Source organism: Hermetia illucens, chromosome 3 (genome assembly GCF_905115235.1).
Source record: "Hermetia illucens chromosome 3, iHerIll2.2.curated.20191125, whole genome shotgun sequence".
NCBI classification, from domain to species: Eukaryota; Metazoa; Arthropoda; class Insecta; order Diptera; family Stratiomyidae; genus Hermetia; species Hermetia illucens.
The window spans coordinates 69,856,379-69,883,647 of record NC_051851.1 but is presented as its reverse complement, the minus strand read 5'-3'; the positions used below and the strand labels follow the sequence as shown (position 1 = coordinate 69,883,647).

General features: G+C 39.2%; 1 protein-coding gene and 1 long non-coding RNA gene across 17 annotated transcripts in view; one reads left to right on the top strand and one right to left on the bottom strand.

Annotated features, from left to right (window-relative positions):
* The window catches only part of LOC119651965 (RNA-binding protein Nova-1), a 278,014-nt gene extending 252,450 nt beyond the window's left edge, over positions 1 to 25,564 (bottom strand). For 4 of the 16 annotated variants that reach the window (XM_038055838.1, XM_038055841.1, XM_038055848.1 and 1 more), the window contains exon 1: positions 24,053 to 24,882. Coding sequence is in view for 10 of the 16 variants with exons in the window: in XM_038055848.1 (XP_037911776.1) it covers positions 24,053 to 24,077 (25 nt within the window). In the remaining 6 variants the exon portion in view is untranslated. Of the gene's footprint in view, positions 1 to 6,435; positions 6,661 to 14,704; positions 14,836 to 15,266; positions 15,469 to 24,052; positions 25,387 to 25,471 lie in introns of those variants that run through there. The other 12 variants (XM_038055837.1, XM_038055845.1, XM_038055833.1 and 9 more) reach the window with 11 other exon arrangements.
* Positions 25,565 to 26,020: 456 nt separating this feature from the next.
* Positions 26,021 to 26,592, top strand: LOC119652860. The gene is made up of 2 exons (XR_005249605.1): positions 26,021 to 26,124; positions 26,188 to 26,592. It is a non-coding gene; the product is annotated as an uncharacterized LOC119652860 (long non-coding RNA).
* The last annotated feature ends 677 nt before the right edge of the window (positions 26,593 to 27,269 follow it).

Genomic DNA, 27,269 nt, shown 5'->3' with positions numbered 1-27,269 from the left:
TTAGGTGCATTTCCTATATTAGTGTCTGCCTCTAGACGCATCACAATGTCAGATTTTTTATGCTGATGCGCTCCAGTGCCTCTCCCCCACCCAATACATGAACACACATATTCCCCGGTGGAAAAAAAACACTACTAGCTGATAAAGACGGAGTACCCTAATGTGCATTTGGGAATGACCCTGAAAGACTGATCGATAATGTTCTAGGAGCAATTTCTGAACCGCAGTGCAAAAATATTAATCGTATGTTCGACGCTTCTGGTAGTAAAGTTTCGCACTTTTAATTGTTCCACTCTAATATGGTAATGCATGATGTTTAGACAAGCGGGAAATTCCCATGAAAAGTAAGACTTTAATCCACTTTTCTTTTACTGATAATAGTAGGATTTACACTAAACTTTCCATATTGTAGCTTTTATTGCTCTGAAATATTATGTTCCGTGAATGGCCTTGAACAGGATTTCCCGGCAACTTCCACAAATGTACCAATCCACCGCTACTAACTTGGTTTGAGATATGTACAATCTGAGACAGATTTTGCAATACATCATCTCAAAAATGTTAAACTATTTACCAACAAGAAAGAGGTATACATCTTATATACAGTTAGGCGCCGAGTTCCGCAGGAAAATCGATTGGAGAGACATTCAGAATGGAGGGAATTGAAAAGGCGAACCAACTGGAAGTCTAATGAAACAAGAAAATTCCTCATTCACCTACTTGACAACATTCAATAAAATCCAAGAAGAAATGTAGAAAAGAAAACTAAGGAAAGGGGTAAGCGGAAATAACAATATCAAAAAGCCAACCACAGAATGTTGCACTAAGATATAAGATAAGTTTAAGATCCTAGATCGAAAGCAATAGGAATAATCAATCATGGCTTTTCAGACTAATTAATAAAACTTATAGAGGTGCGTGTAGATCAATGTCAAGTCATGCGCTAATGTTGAATTTTTATGACATGGCAAGTGTCGCACTCCAGGTACGATATGGCAGCACAAAGAGGACATTGGCGCGGAACCCTCTCTTACAAATTTGACAAAACGCAAAAGTGGGTTTAGCCTTGTTAATATGTTGGTTCATATCAATCATCATCGACGCCCTCCATATTTTACCTGTTAATCCAAATAGGAAGAGACTGTTGACCCCAATAGACTTTCTTTTATAGGTATTTGTTTTGATCCGAATCTGTTTGTCTCTTTCTCTAAATTCAGAGCCAGCCAGGCATAGGTTCGTAGCTACGTAAAAGAGCAAGCAAAGCAGGTGTGATCAGTTTAGCAGAGGTATTTGAGGAGCACATAGCCCATTGAACAATTCTCATTCTTTGGCCATGAAAGCCGTTCTCGATAATCAGGGAAAACATCTGCGGCATAATGAAGATACAAACACTGATGACGTTCTGGAAAACTTTCTCGAAAAGGATGACAAACACGTTGAGTGGGGATCTAGAACACTACTTCATAAGAATCTGAAGCACATTGATTTGGTTGGCATAGGACGATCCAGGACGAAAAGCAGTCTATTCCCTCTCGATCAAGCTTTCATCGCGTTTCTCGATCCAGGATTCCAGGATTTTTAGCTATTATTCTTGCAACACAATTGTCGCACTCAAGGCGCGTATTACAATGGCTTGCTGGTTTGCGTTTTATCTGTGGTTAAGTGAAATATTGCTTCGACATTTTCAGCGACGTACGCCATGCTGCACCTCTCAGTATTTGTTGGGATACCGGATTTCACGGTCTTCTGCACTCAGTCAGTTCGAACTGTTCAACATTTCTAATGTCCGATCAGACAGGTAATTTTTCTATTGCTGAAAGACAGGCTGGGTCAGAAACGGTTTTTAACTCGCTCTATTTGTTGTACCTATCATCTACCTTTATTTCGTACAAAGTTTGGTCACGGAAGGCTTTCTGCTTATTTACTTTTAAAGCATCCACTGTAAACCGAATACTCTCTGTTAAAAACCAACCACCAAAAAGATGGGAGACAATTACAGAAGACGTGAAGGCAAAAAAGGACAACATTTGCCAGATGCTTCGAAATGAAATTATCCAAGCCGGATAAGTAGAGATAGTATTTCCAAAATTAACTAATCGAATGTTAAAAAGATGCTTTTCATTGTTGAAATTAGAGAAGTTGTACAGATTATCAAAAACAGATGGAACCGAAAAAAGGGTTCAGGCCACGACCTCATTACAAATAAAATGTTCGTGGAGCTACAAGGGTCGCAATCGTTCAGGTAACACATTCAACGCATTCATATAACGGTAATATTCTGCAGGCCCATAAGTCTGCCCGTATTCTTTTGGAAGTCGTTGAAATATTACTGAGTTTTCAAAACATAACTTATAGGAAAACAAAGCTGGGGTTTTGATAGAAGCACAGAGCAAAATGCAGGTTCCTAAAATCGTCTCTTAGAAAAATATATAATAGATAGGATATGTTATTCAACCATACTTTTAGATGTACCATAATTCTTAGGCAAAGTATGGTATCAAGGTCTGCTTTTAAAAATAAGAAATCTACCTTCAATAGAAACAGACGATATTCTGGAAATCTACCGATATAGGCCATGTGGCTATAACATTCAGGGAGGTGTTCCACACGGTAGCGGCCTCAAACCGAGATTCCGGTTTATCAACCCTTCGGAACGGACAGCTTTGACTTGGCATTGTCAGATGGTACTGTCATCTTAAGCGGGAACTAATTCCCTCGATTTGTACCAATTTACTTGCAAAATCAAAAGTTTATACGGGTAGAAGAAGCTAAATATTGTCATGCTATTTCTATTTTTAAGGATTATTGAATGGAATAAGCATCGCTCGACTAAATTAGGTGCAGGCATATACATAAACAACCGACAGAGATCTACATAAACAGCGGAACCGGCATTAAAACCAGATAAAAAACTTCAAACATCTTCTTAACGTTCACAGTGGATAATGAGCTGCTTGACGATAGCTGAATTGCAAGTTACATCATCTCGAAAATAACCAAGTATGTAGAATTAATGTGGTGTTTGCTAATTTGTTAAAGAAGCATATACAAGGCCACAGCAATACCAACATTAGTTGGTATTTGGAAAGGTGAACTGAAACCAGTTGAACGAAACAAGAATATAGTTAACTCCCCGTCAACACTATGAAGGTTCTATAAGCTACAGAAGGGATTTTGAACAACTGAAGTCAAAAGAAAAATGGTCTCAGCACCAAGCATGGAGGAAACGATCCGTGCAATTCATCGTTTTAAGAATCGAACTGGATGGACACGTTTTGCTGCCGATACCACCTGTTGCCCCGTAAACAGGTTGAATCTCGACAAGGGGACCCACTTTGGCCTGCTCTGACCGTCGAGTTTGAATAGGTGAATGGTGCGTTCCAGGACTTTGAAGGAGCTATGGTGCTCACAGAAGGCGCTGGGCAGCATCCTTGGTAATGAGGATATGTGAGCACGTCTTGGGATCCCTGCGGGCGCTGTACGTGGTAGCCGTGTGTCGCGTAGATGGAGGTGGTCCCAGCATGGAAACCGCGTTCCTAAGCAGCCGCAGCACACCAGTGTCGCTTAAACTCGACCTTGTGTCGAGCACAGGGTAGGCAATCTTAAGTTCTCCCCCTACACCATTTATGTGGGGCTATTCGCGAATTCCTCTCGCTGGGCTGTTCGGAGGCCAAGTAGGACAAAAGATAGGGTCATCGAACTACACGGATTGTCGCGAGACATTAAAGCGGACTTCAGCGTCTGGTGCCATGGTTCCAACATTCCATTGGACTGCAGGTGACATGCGGTTGTCCTGTGCCATTTGGAACAAAGGAGCTCGCCTAACTCCAGGAAAAGAGCAAACTCGAACTGCATTTTCAGGTCAATTAAAAATACGGCTGGTACACCAAAACGTGATATCCATTCTCGCCAGTTCATTTTATTCTTCATAACCTTCTACTTCTAATACGTGATATACTGTCTGCCACAAGAAGTGATGTCCTTGTTCATGGAGGACTAGAAGTACTTTCCTGTTACTAACCGGTTCTTTGTCCTGATGCCTCGGTGCGTGAAATCATGGACATCCTGTAATACTTTCTGGCTAAAAGCGGCTGGAATGAATGCCCGTGGTTTCTTTTCTGAAATCTTGCAGAATAGAAGAGAGTTTGAGCCAAAGGTTGATCATGCCAAAAAACCATCACAAACCCTTCACGATTTTGGGAAGTGAGAGGAGGAGGAGCAAATCCAGCGGTAAGGCGCGGAATGTCATTGTTATCTTTGGAGGACGAGGTAGCTAACTGGCCACTGACCCATGTGGTTGTGCTATAGTCTCCTTGGTCTTACTATAAAAGATAATCATTTTATCAGTCCTCGTGTATTCCTCGGAGGTTTAGATTCTGAGGAAGAAAAATTACGAACTGTTAGCTGCGTTCGGCTGCTCATGGATGGAAATCCGGCTCGATAGGCAGCGGTGGGCGGGTCAACTAATATGTATGACTGAACATGATCCAGTCTGAGAAGTCTATAAGTATAACATCTATGGTAGAAAAAGAAGACGTGTAAGACCCTACCTTACATGAAACGATGACGCTAGGCCACCAGGCAGTTATAAGGAATATCGAATCGGTAAACTTCGTGTCCGCAGTTCCTTATTAAATATATTAGAATTATGGACGACAGAGAGAATATCGAATAGCCATATGGACAGACCTAATAGAACAATGTTTGGTTTGATGTCATTAAAAGGATTGTCAGAATGTATTTTCACTGCGTTTAAGTTAATTTAGTTGAAGCATTTGAAGGGAGAAACTCTACTCTACTCTCTACTCTAAGAAGGGAGTACTTAATGTATTAATTGGAAATGGAATACGTCCATTCAATGGAATAATTCATCCATTATTGATAGTTGGATGTGTAAAATAGGACGTCCTACTGAATATTGATGTATTTGGAAAAAATATTGACTTCATACTTATGCCTAACTGGTAGCTTGTTGTCGATAGAATGAAAAAAATGCATGATTGAAAAGCGAACCAAAGGGGATGTATGAGTGTTGTTTTGCATAGTTGATGCATAAGAGAAGAAAAATGGCTCAAATAATAATTACAAAACTAGTTATGGGTATGCATATGTTTATACATATCCAGTTATATATTATTTCAACGTCAACCAGACAACCTTGTGTAAAGGACTTGTAAATAACAACAACAGATAGAATTTAACACAAATGGCTTGAACTCTCGTATTTTAATAAAAGCCATCATATTTGTTCAACTGGATGCGGTGTGAGCAGGTGTTAACCAAAACTAGTTAAAAAGAGTGAAAATCCACAAAATGAAGGTAGTCAAGTCGCATAAAAGACAAGAGAACGTGTTGATTATAATGCTAAGCTAATGATTGTTGGATAGATGTTGTAGTCCATCCCATTGTGATAATTGTCGTCATATTTGTCATATTTATAAAAAGATATGAAAGTGTCGTACACAAAAAAACGACACCACGATCGGATAATGGTGACAACATTTATGGAATTGACTATGTAATTATCTAATAATATACACTTTCATAAAATTTAACTGTATTTTACTCGTAGTTGGGATCGTCATTTAATATTTAGATCAAGAAAAGAGTAATTATGAAATAACAATAGATGCATATGCATATATCAAGCATTATTTCTATTGTTCCTGCTTTATAAATCAAACTTGAATCATAATGAACTTTACGCATAAACAAATCAAGTAATTTTCAATGCTTTCAAACAAGTCCCAGAATATTCATGTGGCCACTTAATTTATCATTCTGCATAAGCTACTACATACATGCAAAAGTTATGGATTCATAAACAAAATGGAATGGATTTTGATTGAGCACGTACTGCTCACTCCATGAATCCATACGTGTTGGCTTGCCTTAAGCATCAACAAATGATTTCGAAATATTGAAAACATTGAGGTATCTGGGAATGACTTTTTTCGAAATTACAATTCTCTTTATTCAAGAATACATGATAAGATATTCCACACCGCAACGTCTAGATTCAGGTCCAGATTACTGGAAAGTATTCCTGTATCATGATTAAACCAGTAATAAATTGGAAGATTTAATAAAGCAACTTCATGATTCAGGTTTATTTTGAAATGGGAGTAATAAATATGTTTATCATGAAATTTTCTAGAAAATGTTTTTCTCTGAATCTAATTGTAAAGTGAAGGAATAATTTTAGGTGAGGCTTCTTTCGTGTCCTATTTGATATGTATTTATATTTGGAGTTGGATTTCAAGGAAACCATATAATTAAATAAGTGAAATAATTCACTTCATATTTGAATTGAATTAAAAATTTATATGACCTGAAGTGAAAATCGATGCTAATCACCTAACTCAGTTAATAATATCATGAAGATTTCAATGGAGATACATGTTTGGATGAGCAAGAGACAAACGCATAACATACCTCCGGTAACATCCCATGTTTTGAAATCTATCATCGCGTTCAACACACCTCATTCATAAGCACGACAAATAACATGTTAAAAACTAACTTTCCACCGATAAACATTACTTGATAAAATATATCACTGAGAAGTTATATCACTCTATATTGGCAAACCGTAAAAGCATTCGCGTATTTAGCACAAATTTTATTGCTTTCTTTTCATTCCAAAAGTATTAAGTATAATTCAGCCACAATCATTAATTTCACGTGGGAATGTTCATCGTGAGTTTTCAAATTGATCCGAAACATTACTGTTTTCAAATCTCCTCGATACAAAAATAATGATTTCATTCATATTTCTGACAGCGTTTTTAATTTATATCCTTTCCCAACTAAATTATTTCTAAACATGCTTTGCATATGTGAATAAATTGATTTGTTTCAAAATTCGCATAACTCATGACACATAAGTGAATTTTTTTGTTAGATGTTTTTCTCTTCGGAATAAATTGAGATGTTTGTAAATCAAAGGAAAGTAGCAGACGAGCATTAAAATTTATGCGAAGAAGCAATACCTTCGTAATTCTGTTTTATAGATTGCCTTTCATGCATAACAATTCTTCCTTTCCGAAGACTTCGGCCAGGAGGGCCAGATAAAATCTGATATTCTGCTATGTTGATATTCATAAAAATTTACAAGAATTTCATAATAATTCAGCGCCTACGCAAATTACGGAATAGAAGGTTTGAAAAGTTAATGAATGCTTTGGAAATTTGCAAAGTTCAAGGATATGAATCCTGAGAAATAGCAAAGGCATGCGGATGAAATTTCAAAGCCGTTGTCTATTTTTCTTGAATTTTGTAAGAGTTTTTGTTTACTTTCGAATAACACTTGCCTTGATGCTATATTTCCAATTGATAAATTATGCAAGCTTTGAACATTTTTGTTGTTTATAAGATCTTCTTGCACCTAAACTATATGAGAACAAGTCGGAATACCGGAAGCTCGCGCTTCGGGTATAAAGGTTTTGTGTTCATCTTATCTAAGAAATTTCAACGCACATTTTTCTACCCGTATATAGCTACAAATCCAACATACTCCTACATATTTTTCCAAACTACGAGACATACGTACATATTACAGCCATAGATATTACGCTCACCCTAAACAAACAAACTGCCTATTTCCGAATACCGTACACATATATGCACGTATATAAATTGATCGTACCCACATTTCTGAATAGGCACTACCCACAAAGTTCATTAGCACGCATATTCTATATACCTACATACACAATTGATATTCATATACAAATGACTAAAAAACTAAAACAAAATAATTCTTTGGGACCCCATTCATAAGAACTCATTTGGTTGTGGTATTGACGAATTGATATGTGATGATGACGTCATGCAGTCATGCATGAAGAGTGCACGAAATTCGCAAAAACTAGTAAAGTTTTACCCCCTATAACTTTGTCAATAATAGTTGGATTTTCTTCAAACTTGAACAAACTGTGCACTATGTTCTTCATTATATGCATGCCAAATTTTGTACTTCTGGGATGAACATAAGGGGGGTGCCGGGTAAATTTCAAAAATGTGGAAATATACTATTATTAACTTTATTTGTGCAGATATCGGAACCGGATATATTTTGAGGCCTAGATTTCGTAGAGATGCACCACTGTGATTTTTTTCAAATTTTTCGGTTGGATAGGTTCTGAGAACGAGACCTGTTACACTTTTTGGGGGTCATATTTTGAGCCCTCACTCCCCTATGTTTCACCCAATACCAAATATTGAACCAGTTTCGAAAAGTACTAATTGAGACCTTTCATTTGATACCCCACATGGCCACATTTTATGAAAAAAAATTTTGCACCCTCCTTTCACATGTATGGGGAGCCCCCCTTAAACTTAACACAAAATGGCGTCAGTTGCTGCATGTAAAGGGAACGGCAGATTACATACTCCTACCAATTTTCGTGACAATCGGTTCAGCCGTTTCCGAATAAATCGGGTGTGACAGACAGACAGACAGACAGACAGACAGACAGACAGACAGACAGACAGACAGACGGACAGACAGACATCGAATCGATTCTAATAAGGTTTTGTTTCACACAAAACCTTAAAAAAGGAAACCGAATATAAAGCCGTCTTAATAGCGATCATTATAAACAGCATAAGACTAGGGTTGCTCTGGCCGTTTATCCCTCATGGTTAATTGTGATCAATTCGTGAACTACCTCCTAAACAATTATGAAAGTTTCGACCAATTACCTAGACCAATACTTCTTTCATTATATTGCTTCAAAGGGCAATAGTTAGAGGTTTGAATGCGAATGAACTTATTTCGCAACAAGCATGCAAAATATTTAGATGTGATCTACATTATGTTCCCTACAACTTACCATCTAGATTACAACTTTCTGGCTACCGTACACCTCTATATGGGGGAAGCGTCTGGATCTATCATAGGGATTTCTGGAATGCTTCCTACAATAGCCTGTTAAGACTTGATATGGCAGTGATATGGTCGGTTATGCGGATGATAATGCGGAATTTGTTGCAGGACGCATTATTGGAAGAGGCGCAAAGCAGGCTTGGCATATATATAGGTAAACATGCTCATGCTTTCAGTCTTGCGCTGGAAGAAACCAAAATAGTCACCTTGTCATCTTGACCACAAAAACAATCCCGATTCAGCGTCCCATGTCGATTTGTGACTTGACTATAGAGTCAGAACGAACGGTTTACTTCCCTGCATTACCGCTCGAAGATGGGCTTTTGGAGCAAATCAAAATAATTGTGGACAAGATCTCAGTGCTAAGACCCTGTATCTACGAGGGGACGTCTTCTTATGGGTGCAACATAGTACGTTATGCTTTACGGTGCAGAGGTTAGATTAATGCCTATGGCAAGAACCCTAAGCACCCAACGTAAGTGTAGAGATAAGGAGCTTTGCGAGTGGCGTCTGCCTATCGCAATTTCTCAGGGGGTCACCCCCGTTGCCCCCCTTAGTAAAAAACGGAAAGCCGTCTACAAGCGCAAGGGAGAGAACTAAAGAAAGATGATTGCTCGTGAACAACGATAACGTACGCTAAATTAGTGGCAAGCCTCTTGGTAAAGTAAAACAACTTAAATCCGTGGTGGAATCGAAACCATGGTGAGATTGATTATTTACTTACCCAACTTCTAAGTGGGCATGGAACTTTTCACTCTTACCTGCAAAAGATTGGGACAGAACGATTCCCTAACATGTTCTGGAATGGAGTGGAATTTCGTTGTAGAAGGGGAGTGGGATTCGTTAGCAGCTTTATGCAGACTCGGAGTTCTATCCAGGCATCGTTGACAGAGAAGTGCTGAGGAGCGCTGGGAGATGGAATCGTTTTGCGCATTACATTGGGGTTCTTCTTGCTGCCAAAAAAATTGAGTTCGATTAGCGAACAAAACCACTCTCTCTCATTTCTCTCCTTCTGTTGGTGAAAGGAATTCCTTGACCCCGGGAGAGCTAGCCGGAGATAATGTGTCAAATGGTTTGCGGCTAGTTCTTCGATGACGGGGAGGTGTTTAGCTTTTAGTCCGATGGCGTACCCTTGCAGGAATCCAACATTCTGTGTGTAAAAAGTTGCCGTTGGCGGTTCCTACTTTAATCCTTAATATTCTACACCTTACATTACTAGAGCGACCCACTTGACGACCATCCTGAGATAGAGGGGATCGTTGTGTGGCATAATCTGCGATAACCATTTCGCTCTTCCTCAATGCGTTAGTTATCCACTGCCACTTTCATCTTCTCTCAGCACGCCCATGCGCCGAGGGAGTTGTTTATTTGTTACTGTCTCAGGTTGATGACACGATGCAGAAATAAATTGATGGAAGCTTGGATCTTCCTAGTAACAGTGGTAGTCACTTTCCAGATACTTTTCCGCGCGAACAGTTGCCATGAAACAGCTTCAACTTTATGTTGATGTTGCCATAACTGTATTTTCAGATTTTGAACAAAACAGTGAAGATAGATTTTGCGGCAAACCACATCAAATTTTTTGCCACCATTGGGAGAAACGAAGCTCCCTAGATATACAAATTGCCTTGTGCCCTCGATATTCGCTTCCCACCATTATCCTACAAGAGGAATTAGTAGCGAAACGCAAGCAAAGGTGAGCGACCTTCAGGTGATGTTTTCTTTCGAAGCCATGTCGACACCACCTTTGTTACACTCGTTCAGAAAGCAATTCCTAAGGCTACTGCTGATAGATAAATAGATATTCGCAACGGATTGGTCGAAACCCAACTGACCTTATAGTTGGTGCTGTTCTCCAACAGTGCCCCGTCGATGACGAGGTGGTGAAAATTGTGGAGGTCCACAAACCTATCAACCTTGGTGATACAGTCACCAAAACAATGACCACCAATCACATGTCCGAACAAGGAGGTCTCAAAGCCCACCTGATTACGAATCGTGATAATATTGTTATCTACAGGAATCTTCTCCGGAACTGTGTGACTAGCGCACAGAAAAAATAGATTCAGCTTCGTTGACGAATGTAGGTAAATGAAGTTGTGTCTACTAACCTATTCGTAAAAATGTTGTTTTCGTGTTCAGGCCTCTCTATTCATAAAAAGGTGGGGGGGGGGGGATAACTTAACTTAGTGCACAGAAGGAGTGCGTTCTTCTAGGGCGACGATCGTTACAAGCAGCAAGTATTCCGAACGAAGCAGATCTTTTCGACGATGCACATTTCGATACGGAAACATGCTGACACTTCGATGCAAAGATTCTTTATAATCAATGATCTTTCTGGGGTTTGCAAAAAGCTTTTTCGCCTTCGTTAAGGCTACAGCAGGCAAGGACACTTTTAATAGTTTTGATTTAAATAAAATGAATAAAACTGTAAACTAAGTAGAACATTTCCAATCCAGTTTGAAAAAAAAATAGAAACTGATGCCATAGACCCTATTTAAAACGATCATATACTCCAAGGGAACCACACTAAATGAGTCAAACCATTGTTTCCGGACTAAAATGGCATCTTATCGCTCAATTCGGAACTGAACTAAAATACACATTAGTCAAGAGGTTTCGATACCAACTTTTAGAAATAGAATAAAGTAAGAGAATTATGGAAGTGAACTAATTCACAGGCGTTTATGTGCAGAACAAGATGCTAGATGAAAAGCAGAGGGTTGTTGTCTCACAGAGGAAAGCTACCAAAAAACTAACAAGTTCCAAGCAGCTCCAACAACCATTCCCAGAACAAACTGGTTTCGCCAAACACAGGATATAAGAGATATATATGTATATCAACTTTCATATTCCATATTTGATAGTTCGCCACCCGAGACTAGAGGAGCGTCTAAGGAGCCAAATAGCAATTGGGAAAAAGAAAACTGAAAACATGAAATCTTAAAAGAAGTGGAGATGCTGGAGATGCTTAACAAGAGGCATCGCAATTTACAATTAACGATGGAAATCGGAGACGGTGGAGACCTATCGTTTCTAGATTTGAAAATTATTAGAGGAGTAAAACGAATTCTGTTCGATCTTTATAGAAACATATTACGAATGATTTTGGAAAGTTCAAACTACCCTTGGCTACATAAAATTATCCCCAGATTGTCCCCAGTGCCTCGCCAAGAAGCGTGGGCGCTAACATCCCTTGCCAACAACATCGAAGTGAAGAGAGGAATAGGCTCCATGATTAGACCACTAGGCTATTCTATGAAGGGTCGCGGTTTCACTTGGGGCATTGGATTAGTATCATGACTTGACGTCGATACTACTGGACGCAACTGTAAATGAATACTGGAGTCAAATCAGGGTATTTATCACGGGCGAGCAGAATGCTGACCACATTGCCTCCTATAAGGCACTGTAATCCTGCAGTGCGCATATTATAGGAGAAGGACACAGCGTCTGATAGGGGAACGAGTACCTCACTACGTCCGCAGGAACAGCAGAAAGTTAAATACGCAAGAAAGCCTGACAATCTTACATGAATCGGAGGGAAGTAGATTAAATCATGATATGGGAAAAATTTAATCGAATCTGCTTTGAGAAGTGGCAAATGAGACACCTGGCAGTAACCTAATATACAATGAAGAAGAGGAGGATTTTATGATTAAAGAATTACATCTCGCTGCAGGAAAAAGCAACCAAAGTGCTTTTATGCCTATGTAAGCCTGCAAACTTCATACGAATAAGTTCTTCTCATCTCTTTCAATATTGAAATCGATCTTTTTCGGACAGAGTGGTCTCATATAACAATGTACTGTAAAAAGGAAGTTATGGACAACGACAAAGAACCCAGTCTCTCAAGAAAAGGCGATAATGTTAAGCAAGTATTAGGATATTATGGTCGACTAAGAAGTTTATTCAGACCATTGAGCGATTATCGCTGCGAAACCTTTAGTTGCTTTACAGTCTGCTTAAAATAATTGGAAGCAGCCATTTCAAATTTGCTTTTGCGACGACAATGTTCACCTGTTTGACTCGCGAATATATATTGGCAATTCTACTTTGTTAAGAATCCTTCGACCTATCGCCAATTGGGCGATAAAAGCGACATATCTTATACGTATCTTGAAAAGGCTACGGAGCCAAACATTTAACAACCCAGATGCCGCAATCGAGGAAAGGAAAATATACGACGGATTACATCCTCTCTCGATGGTATAACCCGGCTAAGGTGCCTATTCTGATCCAAGCCGCCTCGAATACACCAATCGTAAATTCCGGCAGGCCTGTCAGTCATTCGTGAATAGTCTGCCGTCCACTCGGTTGCTTCCTGAACTGAAATGGCCGGAGCACTGACGTGAGAAGTAAAAAAGCATCAAAAGGATCCACCTTTCCATCCGCAAAGAGGAAGGAAGCAGGTGCTGACGGATCCTTTGTTTAAACTACACTTGGGTGCTAACACGATTAAAATTTGCCTTTTCAGTTTATTGAAAAGTACGATACTTTTGACATTCTTAACTGTTTGGTTCATTACACGTTTGCGAATTTCCGACCTGGTCACATTAAAAGATAGTATTTAGCAATAGAAATACGATTCTGTTTGGATTTAATTAATAACGTTAAGATTTGACTTAAATTTTACAATCCCAGTGCCCATATTACTTGTACCTTACAACACTAGATACGAAAGCGGTTTGATGAAAGGCGATTTCTTGCCAAAGAAAATGAAAAGTTTAATAGTAATTTTATTTGAACAAATATCGTAGTATATTGGGGCCTAAATTTTCATGACCATAATGATTTTTGTCTTAAAAAGTTTCTAATAACGATTCACGTTCACAACGTGGGTTTAGCACTTAAACTTCTCTACACTTTCGTCGGGAGCAACTTACGGACAAAGACTTAATTTTGCTCTGAATATGAAAAAACATAAAAACGATAAACTACTAATACTTTTCGTATATATCAAAGTTCCACTATTCACCTTCACCGTTAGTACAAAATTATGCTTTAGATCCAATAAAAACTTATCAAATGTCATTCATTCTTGTCTTAGCGCTTTTTGTCAATAAAATTGAGAAAAGCACAAATAACGACATCATAAATAGGCATTTGAAGATATCCTCGAAAATAAAATTAGAACATAGCCTCGGATATATCATAATGTGAACTTTCTTCCACATAAGTGGAAACCTACAATAAGTTGCCATGATATATTTAAGTTCATTTTCAAACCCCTTACAAAGTTCCCTACAGGTAACTTAGAGGGGTTCATCAAAGATAAGACTCAACAATCCTCTATTTCACACGTGTAACTTCAAATCATTTATAATACCTTCCACCTCCTCAACATCCAATTCTAAATGATCTCCAATATTAGATTATGACCAGGAAAGATACTTCAACAAATCCAATAAGTAAGATGCCCTGAAAATTTATGGGTTCTTTCGATTTTCCAATATTCCTGGTCATGTGAATTTAGAAATAAAAATTTGATAAAATTCAAGAAACCCTAGAAAAACTCGGTCGGTTTCTAGGTTGAATTGTTATATATTATTTTGTACAAATAAAAATATTATAACGCAGAGAGCGTGCAATTGTATTCGTGTAGGTGTAATTTTTCGCTATTATTATCACTAAATAATTTGTCGTCCGATCGCAATTTTCGCCATGCTCGCGATATCTACAAACACATCTACGTATGTAAATGTACGTTTAATTACTCAGACCATCTACCATTTTCAATTTCCAATTTTGTTCTTATCACACAAACTTTTCACCAGTGCTGTAATCTAAAGTAGATACGCTTATTATTTGTACGTGAGAAATGTGGGGTCTAGATGTGTTGTGTTGTTGTTGTATTGTTGTAAGTGTTATAATTTTTTTGGACTGTGTCGCAACTCTCCCATTGTCGATTGATCGCCGTATCCGACCTCGCCTGATGTTCGTATCTTAGATAACAATTTTTTACAACAATTATTTCTAAATAGTGGAGTAGAGAGCTATCTATACCCGAAGAGAGGAAAATGTGGAGAGATAAGAGTGTGGAACTGAAAACAGAGAAGGGGCGTTGGAGTCTGATAAGTACAATCCAAAAGAGAAGCAGATAAAGTAGGAAACATTTTTGTATAGTCCAAGTTGTATCTTAATCTTTTGTTCACAGAAAGATTTCGTACCTATATTGTAGGAATGTTAGTGTATTTAAACATAGGCACTTGGCAATATAAATCCAAAGAAAATGGGAGAAAGTAGTATGCGTAAACTCTTATTTTCTAATCTGCTCGATAAAATTATTCAGTGATTTTTGTTGAAAATATAGATAAGTGTGAATAGATTCTAATTGCTCGGAATTAACTATAATTTTTATTTGAATCTCACTCACTATTCCCATTTGGTAGCAATCGTAAGCTATTTATTTAACATATCAAATATTTCTCGTTAATTTTCCCGCTTGTTCAGCGCTTGTTCTTAATTAAGTCGTATTCAATCCAATTTGTTGCAGTTTGACATATCACCACTTTTTAGAATAGCACGTCTGTTGCACATCTAATATTTATAGATTATTTTCGTACTAAAAATTTTCACTGCAACATATGAATAGCAAACAGCATATACATGAATATTTATTTTTATCTAGTAAATTAGGATCACTATATCGGATTTAATATTAGAACTAATTACACTAACTTGCGAGAGCCGGCGAGAGGAGAAGATACAATCGATGAATATCTCTTGAATTGTTATTTTTGTACGTAAATTTTTATTATATCAATTAATCAATTGTCTTTTTTTATCAATTTATTCAGTTCAGATACAGCAGAATGTTATTTTCAATTCTTCAGGTTCATATTCAGAACCGTCAGAGAAGTCAAGTTCGTTGCTAACTGTGAGCTTCATTTTCAAATATTTCTTTTTAACAAAGCTTAAAATAAATGTCTTGAATTATATATAATTCAGTTATCAATTCCCTGATAAAATAAGAAGGATTTGATAGAAAATTTCTCGTTATTATTGAATGCTATCACGACAGTTCTGCCCGAAATCACGTAGTGACGATAATTCTCAGAACCAAACCCCCGTAAAGACAGAGCAAAGAAGTAAAATAATAGGAAAACTAGCAGTCCAGAAAGCGGTTATACTCGAAGCAACGCGAAAGGCAACCTTAAACAAGCGATGCTTTGTATGCCTTCACAACAGAGTTGTTTATTAAGGCCATGTATCGACAAAGGTAATCTTGAAAGATTACCATAAATATGATACATGATAAAAGAAAGGTGTTCCTGATATACGAGACACGGTATGGTTTTTCGACATTGTCGTATAGCCTGTATGCTCCGCTTCAAGATGAGACCGATTCAAGATAGATATGTTGAAAATTCTTGACCCAGGATCATCCCTTCCGAAGAATGTCGACTCAATCTCCAGACAAGTGCGAAATCCACTTCGTCATCCGCTTCCTCGTTATGAACCTCCAACTGAGGCTTTTAACGAAGTTGAAACTGTTTACTTGTATTATGCACTGCAAGTGAGAAAGCAAGAGGCAGTCTCAACAGTGACGTCACACCTTTTCATCCTCCGTCAGAAGATTCAAAACCACAATTTTAGCCAAAGAAAATCATGGTATCCATTTTTCGGGCCATAAGAGCATAATTTTCGTTGAATATCTGGTTCAGGGAATATTATCAACGCGGCAAGATACTGTGAAACCTTAAAAAACTGGAAAGGACAATTCACATGTCATGCAATCTACCCTCTGCATGACAATTTCAGACATCACGCAGTCAGCGCCACAAGGAACTCTTGTGCTCGTTTATATTTATGAATCACCCAAGTGTTTGCCCTGGCTTGACGCCTTCAAATGACAATCTGCTTATTCTCCTATGGCGTACAAGAGAGGAGGTTTTCAACGAACGAAGAAATAAGGGGAGGTGGGTTTAGTGGGTACCAGAACTGGCGGGAACTTTTTTAAGGAGGTATGAAAAAACTGATGTTCCAGTATATCATTTGCCTCATGTCTAGCATATGTCGGCCGTGAAATGTGCAGCGGCAAAGTTTGCTCTGTAATATCCCAATCAAAAGCAATGTTTTGAGACGGTCATAATATGTTGGTGATGGAACATACGTATCAAGCAAGCAGGGCTTAATCATTCCAAAATCAAAACCAAAATGACCAAATTCATCAATTCCAATTCAATTCTAAAATTAATTTAAATAAGTAAGTGCATAATTAGTACCTGTTATATTCTCGTACTTTCAATAGGGAGTACTACATGAAACAATGAAAACACTCAGAATTAGTAGAACTATTCGTGAAAACTGCGTCATAGTCACAGTCGGGGAGAGAAAATACGGGCCCGGGGTGCAAATTATACAGGCACCTTTATTATCCTTTTAACTTCTGCTATTTCATTCTACTGCGGGCCCTGAGGAAAATTCGGATTTGATGAAAATCACTTTCTTCCCATTTTTCCCAGCACTTTTTGATGAAGATTCCAGTCAAGCCGGTAATTAGGTTTATATGATAATTTCAATAGCGGAGTCGCTCCATGGAAATTGGACTGTCATTCTGAGAAGCCTCTGGGCCAGCAACTACCCAGAACAGTCATTATCGCCTTCAACACTTTCCCCACAGTACTCAAAAGATATTCCGAACATTAAGGGGATGGCTCACCTGAAGATTTGCTAACTGTAGGTTCCAAGACAAGCTTTTACCATTTCCGTAATGTTAGGAGAGTTTTTCTCTGCAGTGAGGGCTCAACATAGCTTGACATACATGCCCGACCTTACCTTTACTACGGCGATGAGATTTTCCTTCTGGACGCGAAGTTTTATTTCACCAAGTTTTACTGAAAATTTCAAGTAGTGGATACTACTATTATCTCCTAAGCCTTTCAAGGCAATGCAATAACCCCTTAATAACGCTGAAATGGGTACATGAGATCTGGTGTATGACATTAAGTAACCCTATCCCAAGACCCACCAAAAACTTACAACAAAGCCCTTTCAAAAGTCTCCTTTACTTCCCTTTAGACTTCTTCCTAGATCTGTTTTCTTTTTTTTTAAGTCTTACCTACTACCTTCTGTACTGCTCGGTTATATGGCGACCCTAATGGAAGTGAGACAGTTCACTGTTACACCAGAAGTGCTGCTAGGAAATGTCTAAATTGAGTTGTACTTTGCTTTGTAGAAAGTTTTATTTGTGTGCATGTGCTGGATTTAACCACACCTCTACTAAATTTTGTTGCTTCATCGCTTTCACTACCCAGTTTGACAGCGTCTCTATATTTGCTCTTGCCGGTTTTCTACAGACTATTTCCCTACCTGGAATTATATTATTTAGTAGGTACCATGGATGCTAAGGCATGTTGTTCACAAGCGCAATGCTAACGAATGTTAGTCTCACAAGGGAACTGCAACTTTTGGGAAGGTTTCGGTACGTGTCTACATTACTTTCATTAATAAGAACAATAAAGTCTGATTCCTCGAGTTTTTAGAGATCATCAGCAATTGTGGCTGTCGGTCCCTGAGTACTATCAAAATAAGACTTGGAGGAGCGTAGTCTGCTATAGTTACTGTTCCTTAGCATACAGTTCACTTTGCAAGCTTTCTGAGAACGCAAATCTTGAACGACTCTTCAGAGATTGAGGTTGAATTAATTTTCCTATCTCGTTTCAGTTAATATCTATTTCAGTTCTAGACAGTAATGTGACTATTAACACAGTAATGTGACTAATAACCTTCCTTTCCTTCGCACAATATGGGTTGGAACACGTCTTTGCGAAGTATTCATACATAAGTAGAACCCCAGAGAGAAAATTAGGTCCCAGAATAAATAGCGCCGGGAGTAATCCCCCACCTTTTCGCTCTCTCGTCAGGCCTGGCCATAACGATGCTGCTACTCCACTCCCACAGCCAGTTCATAATTATCTTTTCCTATGCTCGAATGCTTTATTAATTTTTCATTTAAAAAATTTTGTGTGTTATAGAACTCAACCACTAGGTAGTTATCAATGGAAAGTACCTATGATATATAGTAGTCAATACTGGTAATCAGAAGGAGGTTGAAAAGTAAAAGGTGGTGCGTTGGCAGGAATTATGCCAATGCAAAGTATGATGAAGTTGATTAACAGGACGGAATGAATTGATTAGAGATCATATTTTCACGGACAGACAAAGGTTTGAGAAACTCACTAAAAACATATTGTGAAACAAAGGTAACATCCTGCGGCTAGTAAAGCAGCAACAAAAATTTCAAAGCGGCCACCGGGAGCCAAGCACAAAAAGAGGATACCACAATAAACAAAAGAGTGGCCAGAGTTCAAGTGTGTAACAGCCAATGGAAGGAGAATTGCTTAGATTATGCTCATGACCAACGAAATCATATCAGGGTAAGAATTCCTCCATATAAGAAAAACACTAACTTGCTCATTATCTCTGAAGGTATCAGTGACTCCATTAAAGAAGTGCAGCGATTTGATGAACGGCTGATGAAGCCTACACAATTTGAGAGCATCTCGATTCCGGCTGGACCAAACCTATGACCGGGGGAAATGGGACATTCGATCCAAATGAGCCCATACTGAACGGACAAACGTAAAAGAAAAAGAAGGAGGAGCCTTACCACCTGACTGACTTCCACTAGGAACTCACCCAATTCCCCTGCCGGCTTTTTCAAGCAAATCTAACAATTTATGGGGTGATTCAATAAAATGAAAATTATTAGAAGATTATGGGCAGGGGAGTACAGCATCCTATGTGAGGAACAGTTTGTTAGCCATGTAGGCATTGTTTCCAGCTTCTAGCAATATAGCTTCAACTAACTCCAATACTTCTCGGAAAGTCTGTACTCCTCTTCTGCTGTTGTGCTCTACGTTTTGGGAGAGTCCAAATGTTGACCTTATTGAAATAAGGGGTTCCATTGACATAAACAATAATAAAATTGCCACTCTTTACTAATGTGCATTGTAATAATCACATTCTAATTAATTTCTTCGTCGTACCATGTTTAAGGTCTTGAAGTATAAATTCAGCCAGGAGAAACTTTAAAGGCTAGCAATGTAATATAAGAAAAGGTACAAGGCCAATTCCTGCAACAATTAAAGGCGAGATGAAACTACTTCCCTTAAAACACTAAAGCGAATGGCTATAATTAAGATATGGGAATCAACTCTTTCACTGTAAGGAGGTAAAAAGGTTCTACACGAGCCGCTGGAGGAAACTAACGTCAAAGAGCAAGCGCAAGGGTTCGTGGTCCTAACCAGAGTGGCAGCTTTAAGGCCTCTTGAATAAAGGAGCAATTACAAATTGGTTGGACGAGATATAGGAATTGAATTTAAGTCTCTGGGTAGAAATTTACCGACAACCCTTCTCCGTCTCTAAGCCACTAAAAATATTACAAAAAGGGTTCGAGGAATTTTCTCTTCAAAACTCGGAATACATATGGTTGACGTAAGGAGTTCAAATGGTAGTTGATGATTCCCCTTGGTCCTGACGCCCGCTGATCTCAAATGTCATAGACAATGCCAAAAGGTGCATGTAATGATGCTTGAAAAACACCGTTTTCCGAAAGGTAAATACTGAACTCAGTAAAACAGCTTAGCAGAAATGGGTGTCCTTGCTATGCCTCTGGTGAGGTCACAATGGTATGGCGGAATATGGTTTGCTATGACTTGCCGAGACAAATACGTCTCGACGCTAGGACAGCATTTTCGGATTCTTCCCGTTTCTCAATGGAGTCGGCTTGTCTGCATCAGGGTGCCACTCCACTTGTCACACGGTTGGTCCGGGAAATTCCCAAACCACAATCGCTGTTCCGGTGAGCAACTGACCAATCGTAACCGGACACTGGTAACTGGTAACGACGCTGGGTAGCATATTGTGAAACCGTTTCTGGAAACGTTAGAAACACCAGGTTGTGTCGCCCTACCTGCATCGCCATTCAATGTTGTTGTAGGCCAGATTTTGAGACTTTATACGTGCCATTGAAATGAATTGTAAAAATAGTCAAAAACTTAGGCTGGCTAACCGACAGTGTGTTGATCGATATGATTCATACGCATGTTGGATTTTCTAATCAATACTATCAGAGCCAACAACACTCCTTCAACCTTTTTCGAAAATGATGTAACTTACTTTCTATAGTCCTTTTCGGGAGGATGTCCGAATGGCGCAAGTGGTTAGAGGGCTGAGCTGTCGTAGCGGAAGGTCGCGGTTTTAATTTCACTGGAGGCAGAAGGATTTGTTATCGTGACTGGATCTCGGATACCACTCGGCTCAGCTTTAAATGAGTACCTGAGTCAAATTAGGGTAATAATCTCGGGCGAGCGCAATGCTGACCACATTGCCTCCTACAGTGTGCTGCAGCGTACCATTACGGTCTTGGATGAAGTGCTCTAACACACTTCAAGGCCCTGATTCAATATGGATTGTTGTGCCAACGATTATTATTATTAATAAAGGAAGGAAGATTTGTGATTTCAGGAGAAAGAAGTTAAGTGCCACACAGAGTAAGACTTATTGAGTTTAGTGGACGCCTACTTTTGGGAAGACATAATGTCAGCAGGTCACTAGAAACATATGATTCCGTTGGACTTTCTTTTTGTAGGGCTATCGGGAAGCTAATTCAGGGGCTCAAAATCAATATCGAAGACGTTATTCCAGAAATAGAGCCAACATTGTTCAGAAAGGTGCTCCAAAAATTTGTAGAAAACGATCGATGTTTACTTGATATTGTTTTTCATTAATAAACAACATTTTCTTGCAAAACTTTAAAACAAAATCCTTATCGGTAGACATGATAATGAACTTCAGAGGATCCGTGGGTAATTCATTCACGTAAACTCCTTTTCCTCATACCATCGCCCCGAAATTTCTAAAAAAGATTAAATTTTCACATAAATCCGGCTGGAAGTTTTAGATCCACCAGGCTGAAAGCCATATCAATTTTGTAAACTGGTATGTCCAAAAAGGCTAACCCATTATCTCGAACTGGTTACTAAAGGAGAAAGCAAGCGCGCGCTCCAATGCGATACCCCATTTAGTTGCTAGTAATCCCTTAGCATGTCGCGATAGAGCTTGAAGGCTGTATATCCTAGAATATCTTGTATTCTTGTATATCTTAGAATATCTCTAGAGCTCTAACGGCTTCTCATCCGCAATCATAAGCAGCTGGATAAGAGGAAGGAGCACTGCTCCATGATTCTCAATCGTACAAGATCTAGTGAGAAAGGGAAACGAAATTATCTCACCTATTAATGTAATCAACAGGAGTACTACCGCCAGCCTTTAGGGTGTCCGTGGAGCTCCTGTAGGGTCATTTGTGCTCATTGGTAATGGATGGAAATTTGAGATCTTTCCCTATGAGTGGAAAAAAAGGATGATCGCAAGGAATAATAACCCGTCTTGAAACTCGTCAAGAAGCGCCTCGAATGCGTGAGTGACAGAAATCCTCGGATCCGACCATAGTAACACCGTTCAGATCATTGAGGAGCCGAAATTTAGATGTAGACGTTTTCATAGATAGCGTCAACAGTGAATATATTCGGCGGGCTTTATGCAAGAGAGACATTCCGGAGGATCTAATAGCTATTATTAGAGCGACATACAGGCGCAGAATGTCACGTGTTGTATCAAGGTATATGGATGGGGTAAAAATTGCATGAACAGACTGATCATATCCATCTACTGAAAAACCATAAGTATGGTTGTGGAATAAGTTAGAGACAGACTATGTCAAAGGTTACTACCAAGCCTCCTGTGATTATCTATCTAATGTATATTTATATCCACACCCTTCAAGGGTGTGTTTTTCGAATTTTTACCTAAAGGACTCAATGCTAAGGCACCACTTGATGGTAGCAATTTCGGAAAAAAATGCAAAATTAAATTAGAAATTGTTGCGAGAATTGAAATGTATACACACTAGACAAAACAAGGGTGGTCTCAGCTGAAATTGCAATTCTATGTGAGAATTTGCCTTCTTTGAAGTTTGGCCCAACAGATATAATTGTGAGGGTCAGTTTTCTGCTTTGCGATCAAGTTTTCAAACGAAAATTGTGACCATTTTCTGAAAAACATCCCATAGAGCTTGCGAGATCAATGTCAAATTGCATGTTATATTTAATGGAAGAACCGACCCGCAATCGTGGCCACTAGCAATCTAAATATATGTGTAATTTCCCATGAAGAAAATTGTGGGAAAATTCGTTCAAATGCTGTTTTGGAAATTGAGATCTCTGTCCCAAGTTTTCATATTCTGCTTTCAAGAAGTCTTTGTGTGATATTGCGCATAACGGTATATGACTATGTTTTCTTCCAACGGGACTAATATGCATATATCCTTACACGTTAACCAATCTTGTTTTCCGCAGAAATATTTGCACAACATTTATATGGACGTCATATTTCGTGACAATGTATTTTATGTGCAAATTCTAAGACGAATACGCTACTACAGTTGCTAATTTCGTTTGAAATGGAGTCCGTCAAATCAAATTTTATTTGCTAATTTCCTCGATACTGTGCGGCAGACGGCATCGCGGCCAGCTGAACCCGGCAATATTTCGCACATTAAAACAGCCAGAGCTCTAATTAGTTACACCTATGGGGAGAGCGGGCGTATTGTGCTGCAATTCAATATCCTACGAAACTCGAATCAGGAACAATCAAATCAGGAGGACCGGATAAAGTTCTCTTAAAGCTTTTGGCACACATTCAGGAATTTTGCGCGCGCATTCGGCATAACGTCTCTCTTGAAATAGCCTTGGTCTTCCGGTGCTTATGACGGAAAATCTACTCCATATACATATCAATGAGATTTCGGAAAATATCAGCTTTTCCTCGGCGTTATCACGCAACTTTTGCCCTGCTTACGGTCTGAAGACATCCCGCAATACATGCACAACCTATGCACATGTGATGTTCATATGTATCAACAAATAACATTCACCGCAGGAATGTCTCAGCAGTATCTGCTTGGCTCGAATAGATTTGAACTTTAAGGTCAACTTTAATTTACGCTATTCTATCGCGGGGCGTACATAGTAACGATTCGAGATACGTCGATTTTTCCTCTCTCGCCTTCCCACCAGCCTGGCTGCTGCTGTTTGTTACCAAATACCGCGATATGGGTACTAAATTTCATCTAAGTTTTGGGACGGGTCTACTAACTTTTTGGGGCTGCTGCTGTTGACATAAATTTTATTTTGCCGTCGACGGTTTTTAATTGCAGGCTAAGTCGAGTGCGTGTACTCCTCGGCCGTTGCTTCTCACCAACAAATCAAAACACACAGAACAGAACTCACATTGGGCGCGCAATATTGTTGAGAACGGCAAAGATACTGTATCTGTAGATTGAACGCAATTAAGTTAAATTGATGGAACCGTGGTGTACATAGAGACAAGGTTGCACAATTGGAGCACTCGCGGCCGAACTTTCCTCGGAACTTGATTTTCTTTGGGACAGCGGAATCACCAACGAGAGAAAACAATTAGCACCCTTCCGAGAGAACCTTCGCTATTTATGTAACTAAACGCTGTCACACAAATTACTTATTGCACTTTAACGTTCCGGGCCGTGAGATTGCCAATCGGGGAGCACAGTCGATCGGAGAAGTATTCGATTCGACGTCAGTTATCAACAACACTTCACGATGATGAGATGATAATTTCGATTTCGAGGGGCCTCTTGCCGCTCGTTTTGTTATTGTATAACACACTTTTTTCTGGCGAAGCTTCTTCGCTGCTTTTCTTCTCGCGTATTTCGTCGGTATTTCTTTCACTTTGCAACAACACAACGCGATCAAACGCTACGACTGGCCGTAACTTAGATGTTTCTTTGCACAATCGCCGAAGATACTTCAATAACTCCACGTTATTCAACGACGCTAATTGTTATTGCGGTACAGGTTTCACAATCCTCCCCGAAATCGCGTTAAGTAATGCTCTTCCAGTGATAACTCAACAACGACAATTCACCAATAGATACTTTCAGGCTCGTGGACGTATCTTCCCGAAGGACTCAAATTGTTTATACCTCCTTATTCCAATAAATAAAAAATCTCACCGTGAAAACCGCCGCCACCGTAGTCGTAGTTGTTTCTTTTACAGAACAATTAAACCACCAACAACGCAACAATATCAAATTTCAATTAATAAATACAGAAAAAAATAAAATAGGAAAATACGGAAATTCAACAATAATAACAACAATTTCTATTCCAATTTTGGCAAAAACCGATCCGAATCGTTCACGAACTTTTAGGCAAATTTTGGATTTGTTAGTGGTGTAGTGGGTTTGATGTGGGTATAACGAAATAATAAAAAGGCGATTTCTTTAATATATTCTTTTCAATATTCAAATATGTGAAAAAATACAGAGAAAAGAGTGTAGTGAAGTCGAAACAACCTCGACACTTGCTCGAATGATGAGAATGCTAGGCACACGCTATCGTGAGCTATCGTGCATGCATGCGACGGAACTTCACCAACGCTACGCCGTGAGCAAGCCCCTTTTCGAATTAATCAACCTCTGCCTGTGCAAGAGAAAACCACATTCGACCGAAATCTTTTATAATAGAACTGAAATACCCCAAGAAGCTGAACGAATCTACAACGAAATCCGTACGAAATGTGGACGACGTACAAGATACAAATATTTTCTCCTCACGATGGGCGCACACCACGTACAACGCACATGCTTAGTATCTTTTTCAGAGGCTAGCTCGTTGGTGTTTTCGTTGGTGAGAGGGCACGTAAAATTGTGGAAAGATAGCCGCCGCGAGAGGCGAGAGAAGCGCAGATAATAAAAGCTTCTGGGTCAGTGTGTACACGGTCTTTGTACTTTTTGCTCACAGTGTAGCCGAGAGAATAACAACAATAATATTAATAATAATAGCGACAACAACAACGGCTCCGTCCAATCTGTACACGAAAGTATGGCTTTACACAAAAATGGCGTACCCACGCACACAGCCCGGCCTCTTGCTTGTATGCAGATTCAGGCTGCATACTGTAGATACTTGGCAAAGAGAAAATGCTTCGTCCGTTTCACTTCTTGCTGGTGGCTACGCTTTCATTTGCTTGCACCTATCAATGCAGCCAGAAGCTAGTTAGCTACTCAGTTGTCATTTGTTATTCGCTCGCTGTCTGACGATTTCGCTAAATTGGCGTCGTTTATGTCGAATTTATGCAGATTTAGCTGGCAACAGCATGTCAGTTGTCAGTTACGGTTTCTGGAGGAAGTATAGCAAGTGAAGGTAATTTTGAATGCTCAGAAGCTAACTGTATTACTTTCTTTTTTCTAGTAGCTTCCAACAGCTCTTTTTCGAAATGGTTTACAATGTATTACTGCATTCCTATGTAAGAATTTCTCTACTCTAGCCATCTACAGTCCAAAAGGTACTGTTATTGCAACAATACCAGATTCCGGGTCCCTACTTTCTGGGAAACGGAAGTTCAGCGGTTCAGTTATGAAAGGTTTCATGTTTTTTCCTGAACGAGAGACTAGCCCACGACTGTTCTATACCTATTCATGCCTGTTCGTACATAGTTCGTTCTGAAGAGGGCTACATCGGAAGCAGTCTGGATAGTTCATCTGTGCTAATGTCTACCTACTTGGCGCGAGCTGAGCATTATTTAACAAGCATTGAGAAATGCATAATTCCAATAAATTGTAATAATTGCGAGTTTATTGCAAATGGCGCCCAACGTGGGGCCCCTCTGCAATGAATTTCCCTTTTAAGGGGTTATATACAGTTGCAGTGGGTGATATGATATTTTCTCGACTTTTTTCGACAACTTAGTAAATGTTTTTAAAAACCGAAAAGAAAAATTAGAATTGGCAGACCTACAACTGTTTTGCAAGAGTGCATTTTTTTGGAGTGGTTTGCAGTGGACACAATACTTGATAACGGCTCAGCCGAAATCAAAATTTTAAAAAATTTTCGTTAGTATATCGAATTATCTAGTCGCTGTACGAAGGATTTGGCAAAATATGAACTATTAAAAAGTGGCGGCGATTTTACCAAAATGTTGACTTTCTTTAAATATAAAAATGGTCAAAGGGTAGTATAGTTCCCAGGGCGAAACGTGGATTGGTACCCACGATGGAGCATAAAACCTGGGAAACCCTATCTCCATCTCCACGTGGTGATCGCTGGGAGCTTTTTCTTAATGAAAAGCTGCAGATGGAGAAGAATTAACGCGAATCTCCCGGGCCCGAAAACGTGACAAATTGTACCAATTGGTCCTCCAGATTGGGGGTTGGGTAGGGCTGACAACCCTACACGGAAAACCAAAGTTAAGAAGCCACGGAAGGAGCCCCAGGATGGACGGATAACACAACGACGAACCCAGCAAAGACAACGGAATAACGATTTTCTCATGG